Source organism: Natrix helvetica, assembly GCF_964273705.1.
Source record: "Natrix helvetica genome assembly, chromosome: Z".
In the NCBI taxonomy this organism is placed as follows: domain Eukaryota; kingdom Metazoa; phylum Chordata; class Lepidosauria; order Squamata; family Natricidae; genus Natrix; species Natrix helvetica.
In genome coordinates this window covers 128,084,839-128,106,446 of record NC_138554.1, presented here as the reverse complement: position 1 = coordinate 128,106,446, position 21,608 = coordinate 128,084,839, and the positions used below count along the sequence as shown (strand labels likewise).

The window sequence follows — 21,608 nt, the reverse complement described above, 5'->3', positions numbered from 1 at the left end:
TTTTCCTTTATTATGTAACAGAAAGTCCTTTTTACTCAAACAGGTAAAACACTTAAAGTCAGTTAAAATGTCCCTGTTGCGATTAGGTAATGTCTTTGTGTGTTGTTACCCAAAGAAAAATGACTTTTATCGGATTTTGGAGTAGTTTATCAGGTTTTGAAAGCACTGCTGTAAATTATAGACTAAATCCAGATGGCTAGTAGAAAAGTTACGTAAAATTCTTCTGAAGAAACAAGATGAATGTGAAGACGATACAGCATCAAACCCAGGAAGTTATATCCTGCTGATACCCAAACATAGTCCTTGCAATTATTCAATGGACCATGTCAAAAGAAAAGGCAACCAGGAGACCGAGGAGTCTGGAAACCAACTCCTATCAAAAACAAATGAAAGATCTGGGAATATATCAACCTTCAGAACAGAAGATTAAGGACACACAAGTCTTCAAATATCTGTCAGGTGGAAGATGGAATCTACTTGTCCTTTGTTACTTGAGAGAACAGGACTAGAACTAATGGATGGAAACTACAAGGAAGCAGAGCAGGACTGGAACTAATGGGTGGAAACTGCAAGGAAGCAGATTTTGACCAAACTTTAGGAAAAACGTATCTCACAGCAAAAGCTGCTTGGCAAAAGAATAAACTGTCTCGGGAGATGAGATGCGGCGATGTGATGCTCTTGGTTGGTGGCAGTGTTGAAGCAGGGGCCTGTTGACCATCTGGCAGGGATTCTATACAACTTCCTACATTTAACAAGAAACTGCCCCATGTATAACCTTTTTGAGCCTAAAATGTTGTTTTCATTTCATCACCCAGGCTTGAAATTACACATAGTCAAAGCTGACACTTCAGCTCTGCAGGCCACCAAGACAAACAATTAGAGTTAAGTATCAATGTTCCTCTATTATCATGTTTCTGACTCCTACATGGAGACAGGCCCCCATCCAATGTCACCAATTCATTGAGAAGAGTTAGGAATAATTTCCCTATTCCCTTGCAAAGGATATTTACATGGCTCTGCTCAATTTCTGAAAAAAAACACACCCCACAAAACAAGTGTCCTGGGATGTGGCCACTTCCTTCCTTTTTAATAATTTATTTTTATTTTTTCAATGAATTTACAAGCAGCCCTTTCTACTTAGTCATCCCACAGTGGAATAAAATGGAATAAAAACAATACAAGTCCTTAACTTATGACAACAACAGAGCCCAACATTTCCGTTGTTAAACAAGATAGTTCTTATGTGAATTTTGCCCCATTCCATGAACTTTCTTGCCACAGAGGGGCTCCCCTTGAGGTGCACCCGGAGACTGCAGTTGGTCCAGAATGCAGCCGCGCGGGTAATTATGGGGAGATCGAGGTTCTCCCATATAACACCTCTCCTGCGCAAGCTGCAATGGCTTCCTGTGGCCTACCGGGTGCGCTTCAAGGTGTTAGTCACCATCTTCAAAGCGCTCCATGGCACAGGGCCTAGTTATCTGCGGGATCGTGTCCTGCCCCATACATCCCTGCGACCCATTCGCTCACACAGAGAGGGACTCCTCCGGGTGCCGTCCTCCAGAGAGTGTCAGAGGGCGGTGCCCAGGAGTAGGGCCTTCTCTGTGGTGGGCCCTACCCTTTGGAATGACCTCCCCCCAGACATTAGGACAACAACTGACCTCCGCTCCTTCCGTATGAAACTGAAGACCTACCTGTTTCGACTAGCCGGCCTGGCATAACTCTACAGCTTCTCCACCCCTTGGTCATTTTTTAACTGTTAATTTTGGTTTTTAAATTTTTAATGTTATTGGGGTTTTAACTTTTTCTAAGCACTGTAATTTATTTATTTATTTTTACCTCCTCTATATGATACTGTTTTGATTGTTGCTTTTGTACGTCGCCCCGAGTCCCTGTGGGGAGAGGGGGCGACTAACAAGTTGAAATAAATAAATAATAATAATAAATACAGTTGTTAAGTGAGTCACTAAGGTTGCTAAGTTAGCAACATGGATATTAAGTGGGTCTGGCTTCCCCATTGACTTTGCTTATTCAGAAAGTCATAAAAGGTGACTCTGTGATACTGAAACCATCATAAATACATGCCAATTGCCAAGTGGCTGGATTTTGATCATGTGACCATGGGAATGCTGCAATGGTGAAATGCTACCGGTTCAGTCCTTTTTTTCATCAGACAAGACATACCCAGTTCCTGCAACTGTTCTTCATATGTTTTAGTCTCCAATCCCCTAATCATCTTTGTTGCTCTTCTCTGCACTCTTTCTAAAGTCTCCACATCTTTTCTACATCGTGGCGACCAGAACTGAATGCAGTATTCCAAGTGTGGCCTCACCAAGGCATTATAAAGTGGTATTAACGAATAATGCTATCCTTTCTGTAGCAATTTCACCACAGAATCTAAAGTCTGAGGCTGTATGCAAGTTTATTGATAACATAGACACTTAGATATAGCAGACATGCGTTTGGGGCTATTGATTTTAAGGAACACATAATTATTCACATTTAGAATCATTCAATTATTCCCAATCTTATTAGGTACAATTCCGATCATCCCCAATCCTTGGCTAGGTTGTGTTAAAATATTTGCATTCTGATTAGACCTGGAAATGGGCAGGAGAAGCACAACTCTTGCCCATTCTTGATTTATATTCTTCTTCTAAAGATGGCGGGGTAATGGATCTTTTTCTTGAGTTCTTATTGGGGAAGAGGAATGATGCGTCTGTTTCTTACTCCTAGATTACGCATGAACCCAATGACCCAGCTGCCAGTGCTGCATGCTGATCCTGCTGAGATGGAAGTACCAGAGAATGTGTCTATATCACAACTTTGGCACAGCTGTAGGTTAATAGACAACCAGGAGGAAGGCTGCATGCCGTGAAGATGAAATGGTGTGTTTCAGACCTAACGGGACTGTGGGATAAAACAGGAGTTGGGCTATCAGGAAGTCAATGGCACAAGGCAATACAACATGTTAGCAAAAAGATAGAAAAGCCACCCAGGGGGAAGACAGGAGAAACCAGCCTAGGGCAGGTTTATATTCATTTTCTTTGCCAACCTGTCTAAGGTCAGAAAATATTGCAGACCAGGGAAGGAAACATGGATTGAGAACAAAGAAAATCAAAAACAGGAAGACCAGAATAAACTTCTTGATGGGTTTAACTAAAACTATTTTTCCCATTTTACAAAAAAGCGACGGAAGGCCTAAAAATGTAATACTCCTATGACTACAACTACCCCCGGCACTAACAACATAGTCTCCATGGTCTATAGTCTTCTTCTGTCCATGTATTTAGAATGTGTAAGTGGTACATATTTGTTGAGATCAAATTAAAAATATATAGAGAGTAGGATGATTTTTTTCCTATTATTTCAATCGGGAAGGCTAGAATAAATGCAATAAATAAATTAAAAATAAATAAGTGACAAAGGAAGGAGTAAAAAGGCAAGTAGAATGAATAAATGGAGTCTTCCTTCCTTCCTTCCTTCCTTCCTTCCTTCCTTCCTTCCTTCCTTCCTTCCTTCCTCTCTCCCTCCCTCCCTCCCTCCCTTTCCTTCTTTCCCTTTCCTTTCTTTCTCCCTCCCTCCCTGAGCTGTGATGGCAGAGTGGTTAGAATGATGAATTCTATAGTGGAGTTGATGCTCTCTGACTAAATAACATCAGTGCCTGAGAGTGCGGAATTCATCCTCTGTTTCTACTGTATAGAGCACATTAGCTTGCCCTGCCAGTGTTTGTGGGGGTGTGATTTCCTCCCTGATAGTTGATTGTTGATTGATTGAGGTATTATTTCCTGCTTGATTGTTTTCCCAGTATTAATTCCTGCTTATCTGGGTATTGGTTGCTGGAGAATGCATTCTGTCCTTTTTGTTTCCTTCTTAGCTTCTTATTGTCTCTTTTGAATGGTGTGTAAATGTGGTTTCTCTCTACGGCTGGTCCATCTGAATGGTAAATGTCAAGAAATTCCTTAGTGGGTTTTGGATTCAGCTTGGTCTAGGATGCTCAATTTGCCAGTTGAAACTATGCTTGAGTCTGTTCATGTGTTTTGAGATTAAGGAGTTACAACACATGGTCAGACTGTCCAAAATACATGGACTGGAAAGATATCCAAGGAACAGAATGGACAGAATCGCAACACATGGATTGACTGTCCACAACATATGAACAGACTTGCAACACATGGATAGATTGTTCACAACCCAGGGACAAATCACAAATATGGACTGACTCATATTACTTTTTGTTTCTTTGTTAACTTTATGGCTAACCTTGTATAAAAACATACGAAGGTTCTGTACTTCTCTTGGAGAATGTAGAGCTCAGCCCAATAAGTGAATGGGGGAAGAGACTTATGCAACACATCAAACTTTCTCAGGTCCATTATGTAAATTCTCAAAAGAAACGGGCCTCAGAAACCTGTGCCCTAGTTTCTTGAAACAATGTCATCTATATATTTCACCTCATGATTAAAAGTCTAGGGAGGAGCCTTGATTATCTGGAGGGATTTTAAATGGGTCATTGAAATACTGAGGTGGTACATTAACATATCCTAATTTACTGGATAATGCCTTTAAATCACTGCTTCACAAAAGGAAGGAACCGTTCTAAACTAAGAAAGCAAAACTTCCATTAACTAGCCACAGACAATTCAGAGGACTCATGAATGTAAAGCATATCTTCATAAAAGCAAATTACAAAGAAAATGGCTTGCCAAAGGAAAATATGCAAATGTGAGTTTTAAATGCTGTTAGTGAAATCTGCGTGGTAAAGCTGGCTTCACTCAGTGGAATGAGAAGAAAACCTGATTTCACATTGGGGCAAGGTCAAGGATGTGAACTATATCCTAGAGGGCCCAAAATATTACTTTTAAAATCTTTAACCATACAAATCCAGGTGTTCCGTATGAATTTGCATAAGTTTTACTAACCATAAGAAGTAAGGCAATTGCTGTAATGGTAGCAAAACTCTGGATTTTTGGATTTTCCACTTGCTCTAATTCAATACAAAATGTTTCACCATCATTATCTTTTTTTAGTGTTTATTTTGGATAATAGTAATATAGATGCTCCTAACAAAAGATCTGAGACTTAATTTAAACTATACTTTTGAATCTGAATTAAGGACCTAGTTGATTAAACATATGTAGTTCATTCCAATTCTGAGAAACTAACTTGAAGATGCAAGTAGCAAAATATATATTCTTTTCTAGAGTCTTGTTTCCCAGTTTCACAACTAATTTTACGTTATGTTCATATACTGTGCTAAATCAGAGTGTGGTTTATTTGACTTTTGGCTTTTGGCCAAGGGAAAGCCAATTAATACAATGTGTGAAGCCAATCTATTATGGTTTATTCTTATTTATATAAGAACATATTTATATGGTAAACAAGCCACAGGTTTGTTTACAATTGTAGGAAGTTATCACCCACCTCTGTCCTAGAAAATGAAATATTTTAGGAAATATTAAAAGGGTGGAATATTTCCTCCTAAAAGGGAGGCAGAAACATATCCCTCTACCTTTGTCAATGGACCATTAAGGCCTGAGCAAGCCTATTCTACATAACCAAGATCTACCTCATCTCATTGTCCTTCATTGCATCACCCACCAAGTTTCAAACAAACTTAGCACATAACCTACAAAGCGAGCTATAACCTCTAACAGCAATCAATCAGGCTACTCTTCCTGTGCCCCAGGAAGTTCAAATCCCAGGAGAGGGCATAAATCCAGGGACTCTCAGCATCTCTGCTCTTTCCTGCTCAGGAACTCAAGCTCCTGTCCACCATTAAACCATCATTCCAAACAGCTTCCATGTTTCTAGTGTCTTTTCCCCACTTAGAATTGAACCCAGATGGACATTTTTTCCAACACCATATAGGGGTGAATCAAGCCTATGTCTACCCCAATCCACTGAGAGAAGTCAAGTTGCATTATATTCATAAGTGATGCTTACTTACAGAAGAAAAATGTTGAAAGAAGTGGCTATCCACGTATCTATAAAGATAGAAAAATGGAGAACAAAACTAGAGAAATACAGGTCTTACAGTCAGATGTGATTTCATAGGGGGAATTGAGGCGTGCATCTCCACAAGGTGATGTGCTCACGTATAAATGGAACAGAATGTTCTCTTTTAGCCTGTAGCCTCCCTCTTTTAACCGCACAAAGATTGATCGCTCGCTGTCTTCTTGTTGTCTGCTAGGATCACAAAGAAAGGTTGCAGGTTATTTTTTACATTCCAAATCAGAACTAATTCTTCTCTCCCTATGGGTTAGCTTTCAGACTCTTTGTTATATTCTCTTTATGACATCTCATATAAGTTCTCTCTAGCAGATGCTTTTAATGAACTCCACAATATTACAGGGATTACAAATCTTTAGCAATCAAACGGCTAAACAAGGCAACAAACAAAAGCGATAAGAAATAGCAGAAATATTGTCATTATTAATTCAAACAGTCATAATCACTTATATGCCATAACATGACAAATAATGCAAAATGTAAATGTTGAATGGGCATCAACATTCTATTGCAACAGTTAAATCTAACACAACCATCACTGCTTGCCACTGATTTCAGCTTTAGTATAATCTATAGAAGCATTACATACTGGTCACAGTTGTTTTGCAAATTCAAGGAGAAAGTTGGTTCAAAGAGATGAATGGTAATATGGTTCTGTTCCTTATTAACAATTAAAAATACTTAAGTAGTGGATGTAGATAACCTAAAGTTTCTCCTTTTCTGTTTCTTTAAAGAGAAGTATGATAAGATAACTGATAACTATTATTTTTATGAATAGAATGGTAATAACAGCAATGTTCAAATGTCATAATGAATGACAACAGATTCCCATGATACCAACAAACACACCTACACTTCAAGTACACATCAGAATGATGTCATTAGAATAGCAACACTAGCCATGTGGGTCATCACTTGTCCTCTTGCCTATTTCCTTGATGCCTATAGACACATACATTTTATGGTTGGGGCATGTGATTTTCTTTGTAGGTTTATCAAATCAGTTTCAACAACTTCAGCCAATCTTCTGGGTTGAATTTTCCATTTCTTGCCGTCTGTCTCTTGTTACAGTTTTTTTTTAAAGTTATTTTTATTCTGCTTATAAAGCAAGTACTACAAGCACAATTCTTAAATGGAGCTGAGCAGGATACCCAGAACATCAGAGAAAAATACTATTTGACAAAAAAGATAATACTGTATATGTTTGATACAGGATGATGAGCTAAAGCATTGTACAAATGTTCTCAAATCAATTAAAGTAGCATTAAAAAATCATCAGCCCTTTCTATTTCTTCGTTTTGGGTCCAGAATCTTCATCAGCTTTTAAGTTATTACTGAATTATACATTCATTATGATTAGAAGTAGAAGACCATTATAAGAGCCATCCTGAATTATGTACTTTTCCCATATACTTATCCTGTGGAATTGGGCAGGTTTCAATTATACAATTTTGAATGTTTAGCTTAGCTTTCTTGGGATGGTGTAAGTTCTGATTAAACTTACTGATAATATTAATAACTTTCTAATTGTGTTAGGAAGGGCAGTGAGAAAAATGTAGAAGCCTAAATCCTACCAGATTTAGTCTCAGCTACAAACCTAAGATCTATGTAACAAACTCTGATGACTCGACTGCTCAGATTGTTTTTCTTTTCTTTTCTTTTTTTGTGTGTTTCTGACCTTGCCAATGATATATAACTGCCTCATGTCAGTTTGGAACTGGATTTGCTTCAACCAGCAGCAGCTCTTTGAATTCTTGCATACTATAAACACCTGGAATTGGAGCTGTCAGATGTTTGTGTGCTTTGAAGTTCATGGCTTTGAAGAAACATGGAATACCACCAAAAAGAATGTAGACCAAAATTTCATTAGTTCTTTTCTTAGTAATCCTCCAATACATATACAAGGGCCTGGTGTATGGAAGGGAGCAAGGGTCAAAAAATCAAGAAGGTAGCCAGAACTTCCAAATACCCTCTAATGATGGTTTGTCTATGAAGATTCTCAGTTACCCAGGTCATGGTTTTCCCAAAGGTGCATTTTCAAGAGGCAACTGGACTTTCTGGTTTTTTTCTTTGAAGATGTTTTGCTTCTCATCCAAACAGCTTCTTCAGTTCTGACTAGATGGTATTTTCCACCATCTACTCAGAACTGAAAAAGCTACTTGGATGAGAAGCAAAACATCTTCAAAGAAAAAAACCAGAAAGTCCAGTTGCCTCTTGAAAAAGCATCTTTGAGACAATATGATGGTTTATTTGTCAAAACAAATTAGAGACTTGAAGTTTCTCATGTGTTGTTGGTAGAACTACACAAAGCCCAAGACAATTGTGTAGAAATATATTCTTATACTCTCTCCTCAAATCGTATTTTTACTTTTCTCTTGTAAATTTCTCACACCTGTGTTAAGTATTTTCCATAGGACTGCTATTGTACTTGCTAGCTCTGAAAGTAGCTAAAATATTTTTCTTCTTCCACAAGGCCAGTCAAGAATCTCAGCAACATCTTGTATTGCATTTTTGACCAGCTTGTCTTTGAGTTGAAACTCTACCTCCTTGTTCTAAGTGTATAACGTCTGCATGCTGTTAAAACCATTGGGCTGTCACTCTTCCATGACTTGTTTGTTTTTATGCTATGATGCATTTTCTGTTGAGGGAAATTTATGGTCACGTTTCCCCCCATAACTAGAACATTGAGGCTCTTGAGAGAAGGTGACATTTCTGTTGCTAAGTGAAACATTTGTTAAGTGAGTTTTGCCCCAGTTTACAAACTTTCTTGCCATGATTGTTAAGTGAATCTCTGTGGTTGATAAGTTAGTAACCTGGATGTTAAATTAATCTGGTTTTCCCAGTGATTTTGCTTGTCAAAAGGTCACAAAAGTTGATCACACGATCTTGGGACACAGCAAAGGTCATAAGTATGAACCAGTTGCCAAGCATCTGAATTTTGATGACGTGTCAACTTTGAACTGAACTTGGCAGAAGCCATTTTACTGTTCCTCAGTTGCCACACAGAAGGGGAAGAGGGGAGACATAACAAAGTACTTACTCATGGAAACCAACATCATCTTCATAGGGAATGGATAAGGTCGGGGAAGGAGTACCTGTAGAGTCCATTAATTCACCCAATTGGCCAATGTGACCTGTGACACTTGAGGATTGGTTTATTTCTTCTTTTAATTATACTGAAACCATGGGAATTATTTAGAATCGGTTTTCCTTTAATCCGTGCTGATATGATGTACTCAGTAAAGAAGTTCTTTGAGGTGGATTTGAGGTAGTTCTAAGTTGTCTAAGCCCAAAATTTCAAGCCTGGTGGTAGAAGGCATTCTGTTGTGAGCAGAGGAGTGGAGGACTCTTCTAGCGAAATACCTCTGGACTTGCTCAATTGTATTAATGTCCAATATACAGTGTGGATTCCAGGCAGATGAGCTGTATTCGAGAATTGGTCTAGCAAATGTTTTTTATGCCCTAGTTTGCAGTACAATATTACTGGAGAAGAAGCTTTGTAAGATTAGATTAACAACTCTTATTGCCTTTTTGGCAATGCTAGTTTTTTTTAATGTTGTACGCCGCCCTGAGTCCTTTGGGAGAAGGGCGGCATATAAATCCAATAAACAGAACAGAACAGGATGCTGTTACAGTGAGCTCTGGCACTTAGATCATTAGAAATTAGTACACCCAGGTCCTTGACAGAGTGAGGGCCATCCATGAGGTCGTATCCACCCAGTTTGTATTTGGTGTTTTGAGGTGTTTTTTTTGCCAATGTGTAAGACAGAGCATTGTTGGTTGAGATTTGGAGTTGCCAATTGTTTGACCATTCTGACACATAGTCAAGGGCTCTACCAATCAGCTTTTTGCTGTCACCTCCTTGAATTCTAGGAATGGGGAGGGAAAGGAAGAGGAAGGGGAGGACCAAATGTCATAGAGGGGAGAAAATGAAAGAGAAGGAATCCCAGACAAGAGCAGATGCGATTTCTTCCTCTATTCCATCTTCCTTCCAGACATGTAATTGCATAATTTGCCATGAGATATGGAGAAGATAAGATGTTTTCCTAATTTCAACAATAATTGCTTGGAAGACTATTCTTTGTAGTAAGAATAAGGTACATTGGACAAATCCTAGAATAAATGCTTTGTGAATAAGATTCTTTACCCTGCAATACTTTGACTTTTGTATTTCAGGATGAATTATAATTCTCTTTCTGTGTGTGTGTGTGTGTGTGTGTGTGTGTGTGTGTGTGTACCTACGTGTATCTGGGTCAGCACAGGAGGAGCTTTGGCTCCTGGCTAAACAGAGAGAGTCATCTGGATGAGTTGTTTTGAGCAGAATTTTCTGCTGTTGGGAGAATTCCACCACAAAGCAACATAGCATTGATCCAAATAACATAATAACATAACTGAATGTGCTATGAAACTGGATCAATACAGAAGCATAAGAAACAATGATTACAGTTTTATCCTTAGGGGCATGGATGCCATGCTTAACATGCAAAGCAAGCAGAGGGACTGCTAAATGAAGAAAATAATTTAACATAAGCCTAAAATGGGGTAGAGGAGGGCTGGGCTTAGTGGGGTTCACAGGTTATGTAAACAAAACAGTGGAATATGTAGACTGGCTTTGTTCCAGCTTTGTCTCATTGCACTTTTGAGATATGCTTATCACCTCTTTTATTGCCATGTGAATTTCCATTTATATCCAGTGTTATCAGACAAACATCTGGTTTTAAAATCCCTTTCTCCAAAGCAACACTAAATGTAACCTTAAGCGGTGCCACCCTAAAGACATTTCTATCTGATAGGGCATTTTAAATGCTTTCATAACCATTTGTTTCTTAGGTTTGCTGACTCTCCATGGGCTGCTTTTATTGAACTGTATCTTATGTGGAAGTGTATGTATATATGTATGTATATGTATGTATGTATGTATGTATGTATATATATATATATATATATATATATATATATATATATATATATATATATATGTGTGTGTGTGTGTGTGTGTGTGTGTGTGTGTGTGTGTGTGTGTGTGTGTACGTACGTACGTACGTACGTACGTACGTACCTACACACACACACACACATATATATATATATATATATATATATACTGGTTTTGTTGTATTCGGGTCTTTTCCCGTGTAGGATTGAGATTGGGAAAAGACCCGAATACAACAAAACCAGCATACCTACACCCGTGAAAATCTACGAAAACATATATATGTTTACACTGTCCTGCAGGGGGGTCCACTCAGTTTGCTTAAAGTCAAGATGGCCAGCACAATCAATAGAAGCAATATACAAAAAACAAACCCAACCAAAAAAAATACCCCAGGCAGATCTTTCCTAGCATCCAACCTGGATATTTTTGTCTAGAAAACTATAATGTCAAGATGATGACATATTTTAATATCATTATTGCATCTATGCTGCCATTATGTACTTGTGTCTTGGTGTCTGACACAAATGTGTAAGTTACAGCATTAGCATTATGATAGTGTCACATGTATATTGTTATTTGTCTACCATGCATTCTCACAGACACTTTTGCTTGTTTGCTAAAACTCAAAATGATGCTGGTTGAACAAAGAATCCATTTAGGCACTAGGGTGGCACGCAGTGCCATCTCTTTGGGCACATGAGCCATTGTCCCACTTGCACGTGCTCCTCCTGCTGGCCAGCTGGTCTTTGGGTCCCTGCCATGCAAGCGCGGGGGTGGGGGGCATGTAGGGGGCCTGCGTGTGCATGCATAACAGAGACCGAAAGATTAGCTGGCCGGCACGAGGTGCGCGTGCCCATTCACAGCAGAGCTGAACTGGGGCGACGGCTCGCATGCCCACAGAGAGGGTGCACATTGCATTTTGGGGATTCAGGCACGCATACGCTTTGGGCACTCGGTCTGGAAAAGGTTAGCCATCACTGCACTAGGGTATAGTCTCATTACTAATATCAAGATTTTAAAGAGTGTATAGTCATTGTATAAATGAACTTCTCTAACAAAACAATTATACTAATCCATATAGTTGAGAGTCAAGCATCACATAAAAACATATAATGTTTGGTGCAGGGGATGTGAGATTTTCTGTAGAATTCATCCCAAGAGAAAGATAGTCCAAAATTGCTCTATTATTCAGTCGATCAGCATGGCAAAAAAAAAAAAAAAAACAAAAAAAAAACACCAACCTAGAATGATGGTGATTTATGAATTGTGACCATGGCATGACAGTATTAGATCAGACTGCATATGAGTTCACATATATTTATTAATCATTTGACAAATATAACATCCAGCAATCCAGGGGAAACATATTCTTAGTATATCTACAGATATTCTCAGTCATCCAGGCCAAGGTTATCCCAAAGGTGCTTTTTCAAGAGGCAACAGAACTTCTGTTTTTTCTTTGAAGACGCAACACAGTCCTTTCAGCAGTTCCAAGAAGACTCCGCACCCATTTGCTAAGGTGACCCCGAGGACACAGACAAACCTCCAAGTGGCCTTAATGAATCTCTAAATTAGGGGTGTCCAAACTTGGGAACTTTAAGACTTGTGGACTTCAACTCCCAGAATTCCCCAGCCAGGCTCCCCTGCTCTAAATAATGCAAATAGCCAGCTGTCTGCCAGGAATATAAATCCTTCCATTCCTCACCATCCAGCCAGAGCTGAAGAAGTTTCTTGGATGAGAAGCAAAACATCTTCAAAGAAAAACCAGAAAGTCCAGTTGCCTCTTGAAAGAGTACTTTTGGGATATTCTTAGTATAAAAGTACAAAAAGAATCCTTATGTTGTAAGAAGATAAAGATGTCCTTACATCACTAGGTTTAGTGTAGTCTGGAGAGTAAATTATGCTAAACTCCCACAGCTGTCTCCTGTAGCTCCTGACTGGCAACCTGTGACCCATGTGACCCATGCTGAGATCACTGAGTTTATCTCCGAACTCAAGTCAGGCAAAGCTCCTGCCTTGATGCTATTCCTCCTGATCTGCTAAAATCCAACCCTGAATGGTGGATTCCTCTTTTGGCAAGACTCTTTACGTATATTAATTCCTCTGGCAGGGTACCTTCTTCCTGGAGCTTAGCAATTATTGTGCCAGTTTTTAAACGAGGAAATAGAAACAACCCAGCTGACTATCGCCCCATAAGCCTGCTCTCATTATTGGGAAATTGTATGCTAAATATCTCCATCGCAGACTCCTCACTTGGGTTGAGGAATCCAATATCATTGGCGCTGAACAAATTGGGTTTAAAGCGGGCTGTGCCACACTGGATCACTGCTTTGCCCTAGCGCACCTGGTCGACAAATATACCACTATACCAGGTGGCAAACTCTTCACTGCTTTCATCGACCTAAAGTCAGCGTTTGACTCAGTCCCTAGGGGTCTGTTTTGGTCAAAACTACTTCTATTGTTCTATTGTTCTAAAAGTTCTATTGACAGATGTTTGCTGTTCTTAATTAGGTCCTTGTACAATCAGACCTCCAGCCAGGTCAGATGTGGTAACTTTAAAAAATTTTTTTTTCCTGTCTTTCTATATATAAAATAGCTACTCAAATTAAAGAGCTTTTTTATTAGTTTGTTGCATCTGAAATGCTTTTCTATATAATTAATCCACACATTCACAGGCAAGTTACTAAACAATATTTTATTGAATGACACATGAGCTTGGATTTATCTACTTGATATAGTTATCTTGGGAAGACGTAATGATGCCATAATAATACATGATGCAACTTTGCCATTTATACAATTACATCATGTTGCATCTTTTCTTATCAGTCCAGAAGCCCATGCTACTTAAATTTCAGTTTTCCATATTGCCTCCCCCCCACTTTAATAGAACTATACCAGCTATGGCATTAATTGTATTAACGTAACTAATTTAGTTATTTTTTCTTTTTCCTGTCATGACCTTCCCAAAAAGAAACAAAGAAATCAACCAACCAATTCCTATTCTGAAAACCTTTTGTATTTCAAGAGCTACCTCTATTGATGCTAATAGGCAATTTCTTCCATCAGTCATCAGCAACTGTTCAAAGATGTTTAGGGCTGTATAGATGAAGAAAATTATTTCCCTAATCTGAACTTTGATTCTGCCATTTACATAATAAACAAAATACAACCAATTGTATAACTGAAGTCATGTCTAGTTTTTGACCAAGGCTGTCAAACTCGTGGCCCACGGCTGGATGCATCATGTGCTGGCCACACCCAGTTTAGGAAAAAGCTTGTGATATGTCATGGGACGCCGCTGTGACAACGTGAGTTTGACACCCCTGCTTTAGAAAGTCCTTGTTGATGAACTTGAAACTGATCTTGGGGAAAAGCAAATGTGGTTCTCCAAATGTTGCCAAATTACAGTTTCCAGCAGTTTCACCCAATCTGAGAAAAAGAAATTTGTGATTCAGCAATAAATGGACTACTACAGGTTGCTTTCTGCTGGCCTCATTAGGAAGAAAAATAAAATGGGTGTTTCAATTAGCAAAAAGGTTGTGTTGTAGCTTGCCAGCTGGCAGCAGAGTCGTACAATGAGGAGGTTGGGGAGGAGCATGGGCCAGTCTTCGAGGCTTGGGAAGGCTCAGACAAGGGCTCTGCGTCGGAGGCAGAGATGGGGCTGAGGCTGTCTGGCAGTGATCACGTGCCTACAGAACTAGACAGCAGCGAGACAGAGGAGCAACTAGAGCCTGTTTCCAGTGTGCGCATACGCAGAGCTGCCAGAAGAAAAGAACAACTCAGAAATCAGGGTCGACTTGGGGGTAAAGTCACAGGTGGAAGGTGATTGGTCCCTCCCATAGGAAATAAAAGAGGAGCGAAAGGGGAGTGGGCTTTTGCAGGAAACCATTCATTCGGTCGTTAGATTCATTTTAGGAGTGTGAAAATCTGTCAGTGAATCTCAGAGACTTTGTGCCCAGTCTTTCCTTCATTTGGAAAATATTTACACGGCAGCTTTCCAAGATAGATAAGGTCTGTAGTCATAATTTCTCCTTTGAAAGGCTGTTTGCCAGGCCTTGCTGAGTGTGAATGAAAGGAATTCACAATCATTTAATAAAAGGACTCTGCTTCGTGCTTTTGGGGAAGCCTAGGTCAGAGCAGGCTGGGACTACGTTTTCAAGAATCATCATCCACAGAAGGAAGATGGAAGTCTGATTAAATATTCCATTGAATAACGTAAAACTGCATACCTGGAGATATGACATAATATAACACCTCTCTCTCTTTCTCTGACACTTTAAGGGAGGATAGACTCTATGTGATTTTGATAGATTTTATACCTCCCTTCTTGTCACACTGCTACGCACCAAGACCTGGATAGGGCCTAAAGTTATACCCATCTAAAATGTAATGCTCCATGAATACAATTCCCACTAGAGACTATGAATTCCATAAAAAGATCTAGCCACAAATGTCTGATGATCTCAAAAGAGAACAAAACTTCTAATGTTCTGCTTCCTGATAGTCTATCTAAGTCAAAAACATGAACGATACAAGGTTAGGGTAGACTGGGTTGCAATAAGGCATTAACAGTCAAGAAACATTTAGGCCAGATTAATGCTCTGATTACTGTCTTATGCTGTGAATTTTTCACAGACAGAGGGGAGTATTATTATGCACTATTGAACCCAAAGGACTGTTATCTGTTTCATGTGCCAGTAGAGAGATCTTTTATGCCTTAATGACAAGCTGAATACAAGAAAGTGAATTCATTGTAAATAGCTTTCCCAATATGACTCAGCCAGAGTGAAGGAAAAAATGCCCATAATGAGAAGGTAGTTAGTTTTTCATTCTCAGCTATTCCCTGTTTTTATCAGATCTTGATGAGTGCGTTAATCAGATACAACCAAGAGGCTTCATGAAACATGACTTTATTATAAATATTTAATCACTGCTGAAGAAAAACAGGTCAACATAAAAGAATTTTAGGCAGCTTGTGTAATTACATAGCTCTGCATAGTTACATAGGATTCTCCCTCCTTTATTAAAAGGGAGGAGACTCCAAAACAGTGAATCAGTGATGGTGAGTTAAAAGACAACTCAAAAATTTGCATTAGAACTTTCTTATTTCCATCTAATTTAATCCATGGTTTTTGTTGTCTGAATTTAACAGATTGCTACTACGAATCCAATGATGCAATGTAATTAAATATCAAGCTAAAATTAATCCACTACCAGACAAATGCAAGAAGGATGATGGTGGTGGGTTGGGGCCTTGAAGAAATCCCTTATGCTGCCTGCCTGAGGTTCCCAAATTCATGGGTTGTCAAAACTTGACAGGCTAGAATAATTGGTTTCTGAACTTGTAGTATTTATAATGATCAATATTTTATTGGCTACCCAAGGCTACAGCCGAATGGCAAGCTTGCAAAATCAGAGCACTTAAAGAATCAAATATATTTCATGCTGTTATTTCTCATGCCATCCTCCTATTTATATTTACTGATGAATCAAGAGCCATTTTATCTACATCATGGATTGAAGACAGTGAGGCAAGAAAGTTAATGTTGGTTCTTTTACAACTACTAGAATTGAAACGCAGCTTCAAGTTGGATGCTTCAGGGGATAATGGTTGGGCTTCTTCCTACATGGTATTCTTGTAAGTTGTACACCCACAAATACTAGCTGAATCTCATTGGGGACATACTCAGTGGTGGGAATCAGCGAGTTCACACCACTTCAGGAGAACTGGTTCTTAACTTTCTGAGCAGTTAGGTGAACTGGTTGTTGGAAGAAATCATTAGGCCAGAGAACTGGTTGTTAAATTATTTGAATCCCACCTCTGAACATCCTGCATACACAATAACATTTGGGTGAAGTCTCACCTTGCTGACCAGCAAAGCTATTTTATGAATATCAACTGATATTGTAAGCAGGCCAACTGTTTGGTTAACTGGCAAGCCTTTGCTGCTGTTTTCTTTTCTTTTTTTAATTTCTTTTAAGCATCAGAGAACTGGAAATAATGACCAGAAGAAGAAAGAAGAACAATGGACATAGAACTTGCTACTACAAAATGTAGCAGTTGTGGGAATGAATCTAGATATCTTTAAATGCAGAAAAGATTTAAATAATATGTGCCTGTCAAGGGTTGCTAGTTATGATTATGTGCCATCAAGTTGATGACTCTTAGCAACCACATTTTTTCCCCCAGGAGCTAGATTATTTGGATTAATATTCACAAATATTCCAGTATGCTTTTAAGTACGGTTGCTGTAGAACACACAGAAATAGGTTATTGCCATGATATGGTGATGGGTTTCCCACAAGCCCATATTGGTTTGCCTGGATGCAGAGAATGCTGGATGAAGCAACATGACCCAACTTTATCAATTTTGATTGTGATGTGTGTTTGTGTTTAGATTGATAATTCCTTTGCAACTTTTCAGAAAGAAGACATATTCTTTCCAAAATGTAGTTTTGTTTTCTAAAATTCATTTTAGATTCCTTGGATAATCCCTATTCCCCTGAGAATTATCTAAATGAAACTTACCTCAAGTGCAGCTCCAACTGTGAGTAAAGGAAGTGAATGAAAGCTCTCCTAGCCACAATTTCTGCATGGCAATCGTTCACAACAAGTCCTTGATCATTTAGGTATTCTCCGTTTAGGCATTTGGTGCCTGAAGAGAGCACAATAACCTGAGCCTGCTGAATGTCCATACCTATGAGGAAAAAAACCAGCACACACACAATCAAAAGTGCATAATGGTTTGAGATCATGCTTTCCAGTGGCACCAGAGAGAGTTCTAAATGGGTGATTACTTGGAGATAAACAGCAATCATTGTTTTCATCACATGCAAATATGTATGATCTCTTTTAATATGGACCACAAATTCCCGTATCCAAGTCAACCAGAAAGTTTACTTTTTAAATCATTAACCAGAGATGATATATCCCAAAAGGAAATAACAAGACATTCCTGCAACCCAGGTGAACAATAACCTTCCAGGGAACTTTATTTTGTTGTTATCACTGCTGTTCCTTTTTTACGATAGAAACATACATCCTATATAGTGTGAGCTTTCATTTCCTTGGGATTGCAATGACTAATAAAAAGTGAGTTTTAGAGTGTCTTTTCTTTAAGAATCATGTATATTTTAATGCATAAATCTCTATTCAACTACTGAATGTGCATTTCTTTATAAAATGGGAACAGTTATCAGGGCTGTGGCCACTTGTTTTGCAATATGACCGAAGACCAGTGGTGGGTTTCAAAATTTCTTAGAACCTCTTCTGTAGGTGTGGCCTGCTTTGTGGGAGTGGCTTGCCAGCCATGTGACCGAGAGGGAGTGGCTTGCCAGCCTTGTGACCGAGAGGGAGTGGCTTGCCAGCCATGTGTCCGGATGGGCATGGCCAACTTGTAAACTGTGGTCAAACTCACTTAACAACGCTCTTGCTTAGCAACCAAAATGTTGGCTCAGAAATTCTGGCATTTGAAGCACGCAAGTCTTAAAGTTGTCAAGTTACAAGACCCTTGCACCCCTAACCCTTTAGAAAAAAAATCCCCAGGGGTGTTCAAACTTGACAGCTTTAAGACTTGTGGACGTCAACTCCCAAAATTCCTCCTTCAGTCACGTTGGCTCAGGAACTCTGGTATTGAAGTGTGCAAGTCTTAAAGCTGTCAAGTTACAAGACCCTTGCACCCCTAACCCTTTAGAAAAAAAACCCCAGGGGTGTTCAAACCTGACAGCTTTAACTCCCAGAATCCCTCTTCTCGCTCTTCATCTTGATGATGTGCAGACGGGCGGGGGGAGGGAGCTGGAACCAGTTCTAAATGGCACTGTAGATTTGTGGAACCTTCTTCTATAAAAGAGGTTAGAACTGGCAGGAACCCACCCAGTGAAGACCCAGATAGCCTTGAAAATGTCCACTGCAAGTGGAATTTGCCAGTCCAGGGAGATATGAGAAGCTGTGTTTCCTCCATAGTCACATCTCTCTTTTGGGACAGTGCACTCCAGATATATTCTGCACCAGTTGTAGCTTCCAAATAACTCTTCAAGGGTGCTTCATGTAGAGCATATTGCAATAATCCAGCTGAGCAGGGGTGGGATTGAATTTTTTTTAGCAACCAGTTCTCTGCCTGGTTGTTGGGAAGCATGGCCATGGGGGGGGGCATGGTCTACTCAGCTGCCTGTATCACAATGGTGTGTGTGTGTGTGTTTTTTTATCCTCCCCAGGCTCCGAAGGCTTTCCTTAAGCCTCTGGGAGGGCGAAAACGTCCTCCCCTGGGCTCCGCAGGCCCTTTAGAGTCCAGAAATGGGTCCATTTCTGGACTTCTGAAACTTCTGGGAGGGCCATTTTTCACCCTCCCCAGGCTCCAGAGGCTTTCTTCAAGTGTCTGGGAGGGAGAAAATGGCATCTCCTGGGCTCTGGAGGCCCTCTGGAGGTCAGGAAGAGGCCCGCCCCAGGCTCTGCACAGGCCCTGCACTCACCTGGCATTATGAACAGGTTGTGTGGAGATTCTTGGGAGAGGAGGGGTGGGCGGTGCCAGCCAATCTTATCAACTACCGGTTCGGCAAACCAGATGTAAAATTAGTATCCGGTTCATCTGAACCGGTCCAAACTGGCTGAATCCTACCCCTGCAGCTGAGAGATGAGGTATCTACTCTACTTGAGAGCTCTGGGCATTCCCAAATTCCAGGCTCTTCTTAAGATCTCATCGGGTGAAGTAGGACTAAGAGGCCACGGTTCAAAGTCATAGCTAGGGAATAAACCGTTGCCTTAGATCAAGCTACTTCACTGAGTCGTTTTTGTGAGAATAAAATTTGAGATACACATCACTTCAGCAGTTGTCTCATACATAGGCAGGAGCTTTATATTTAAACATTTCACAAAGTTGTGGTTAGAAAAAAGCATAGTATGTTTAGATGCCCTCAAGTATTAAGCTATAAATGGTTGGAAGTAATTTGCTCAAAATCTCCTTCAGCAAACAATTGCTTTGTTTTATTCTTGTAAACTAGGTGAAGGATGCTATAACCTAAGTAAAACCCAAGTAATTAAATAACTATTAAAAAGAATTAATCTCAGGAGACATGCTGCTTTAATACTATATGTGCTTGCACTCATATACACGGTTTCTATTTTTATCTTGCTTCAACACAATGTTTGCTTATTAAAAGACTCACTTTCCCAAAAATAATGGTAATTAGCCTTGGAAACCATATTTTATCCTTGTTACAGCCTTGATGCCTGCCTTATCAAATTGGAAAAGAGTTTTGACTATGTCTTCTGTAGCCATTTTTAAGTTTAAGTTTTATTAGATTTATAGACTGCCCCCTCTCCCCGAAGGGACTTTTTATGAAACAAGGGATGATGAGAGTGGATGGGAGGTGGACGTAAAGAAACAACTAGGCAGTGAATTTAAAACTGAAATGGGCTTTTAATATTGGATTGAATTCTTAGAAAAATTTCTAATCAGATCACAAGAGAATGAAAGAGAAAAAACTGAGATGGGACAAAAAAACTCGGACATTGTCTGTGAAGACATGAGTAGCATCACCTGCAAACGACCAAGCCTATTTTTCCCCAAATATGTTTGGGAAAAACTAGGAGCAGCAGGCTAAGAATTGTATTATTTTTATGGAAATATTGAAATATGACAATGGTGCAGGAAGAACAGAGGGAAACACAGAAGGTAATGTAGACATATAAGAAGATGGTTATTTTCTTAGGTTCCTCTAGAACACGGGTGTCAAATTTGATTTCAAGGAGGGCCACAGGGTTGTGTTTGACCTCGGGGGTGGGGTGGGGGGGCAGAGAGGGAATGGCCAGGGTGGGCATGGCCAGCTCAATGTAACTGGTGTCAGGGGCACCTTTGATGGCCCAAGCACTCCATTTTTTGGCTGTGATGGCCTCCTGCAACCCTCTGCCAGTAAAAACAGCTTGGGAAGGTGTCCTGCAGCCCTCCCGAGCTCCGTTTTCTCTGTCAGATGTACCGCAGGCCAGTCCTTCGATGTTTCCAAGGTGGCCCGGCAGGTCAGATCTAAGCACCCCATGGGCCAGATCTGTTCCCCCGGCTTTGAGTTTGACACCCCTGCTTTAGAAAGTTAGTGACTTAAGTGTGCATTTGGAAACAACATCTGCCCCCAAGGTATTTATTAGGTAGAGATTCCTGAAAAGGATTTACTGAACATAATGTGCAGGCAAAGAATATATTCTATCGATCAGTTATTAGCCTTGCATTATGCTTTTGACTTTTAGGATACGATGGCAATTATAATCCCCACTAGGTAGGAAGAATGATCAAAGTGGGCTTTTCCAGAATGTATCTTCCTTTTAATTATGACTGATTTCTTTGCAATCCCGTACCTTCAAGAGGCTGAATTGCCATTCAAGGGTTAACGTTTCCTTTTTTGTTACCATTTATTCCCAGTAAACCCAACTGTCTGTAACCCTCCAGTGAATACTTGAGTAAATTGCAAAATGTTTTCAGATACTTGTAACCAGCTTTGCAAATAGACTATCAGCAATGCAAATGTCTTCAACCATGCAAATAGACCGTTATCAGCTTGGCAAATTTTTTAGCATTCCCGTGTAACCTAATTTGCTTTCTCGCTTGATCTACAACTGTCAGCTCTTCTGCTGTTCCACCTAATGAAGAGATCTGTGAAACTGAGTTTATGT

The 21,608-nt window shown here is 39.7% G+C and overlaps 1 protein-coding gene across 4 annotated transcripts in view; it reads right to left on the bottom strand.

Annotated features, from left to right (window-relative positions):
* The window catches only part of ADARB2 (adenosine deaminase RNA specific B2 (inactive)), a 530,434-nt gene that overhangs the window by 42,702 nt on the left and 466,124 nt on the right, over positions 1-21,608 (bottom strand). For 3 of the 4 annotated variants that reach the window (XR_014173611.1, XR_014173612.1, XM_081933431.1), the window contains exons 6-7: positions 17,478-17,646; positions 6,035-6,186 (exon numbers count right to left, since the gene is read on the bottom strand). Coding sequence is in view for 2 of the 4 variants with exons in the window: in XM_081933431.1 (XP_081789557.1) it covers positions 6,035-6,186; positions 17,478-17,646 (321 nt within the window). In the remaining 2 variants the exon portion in view is untranslated. The remainder of the gene's footprint in view (positions 1-6,034; positions 6,187-17,477; positions 17,647-21,608) is intronic. The other variant, XM_081933432.1, reaches the window with a different exon arrangement.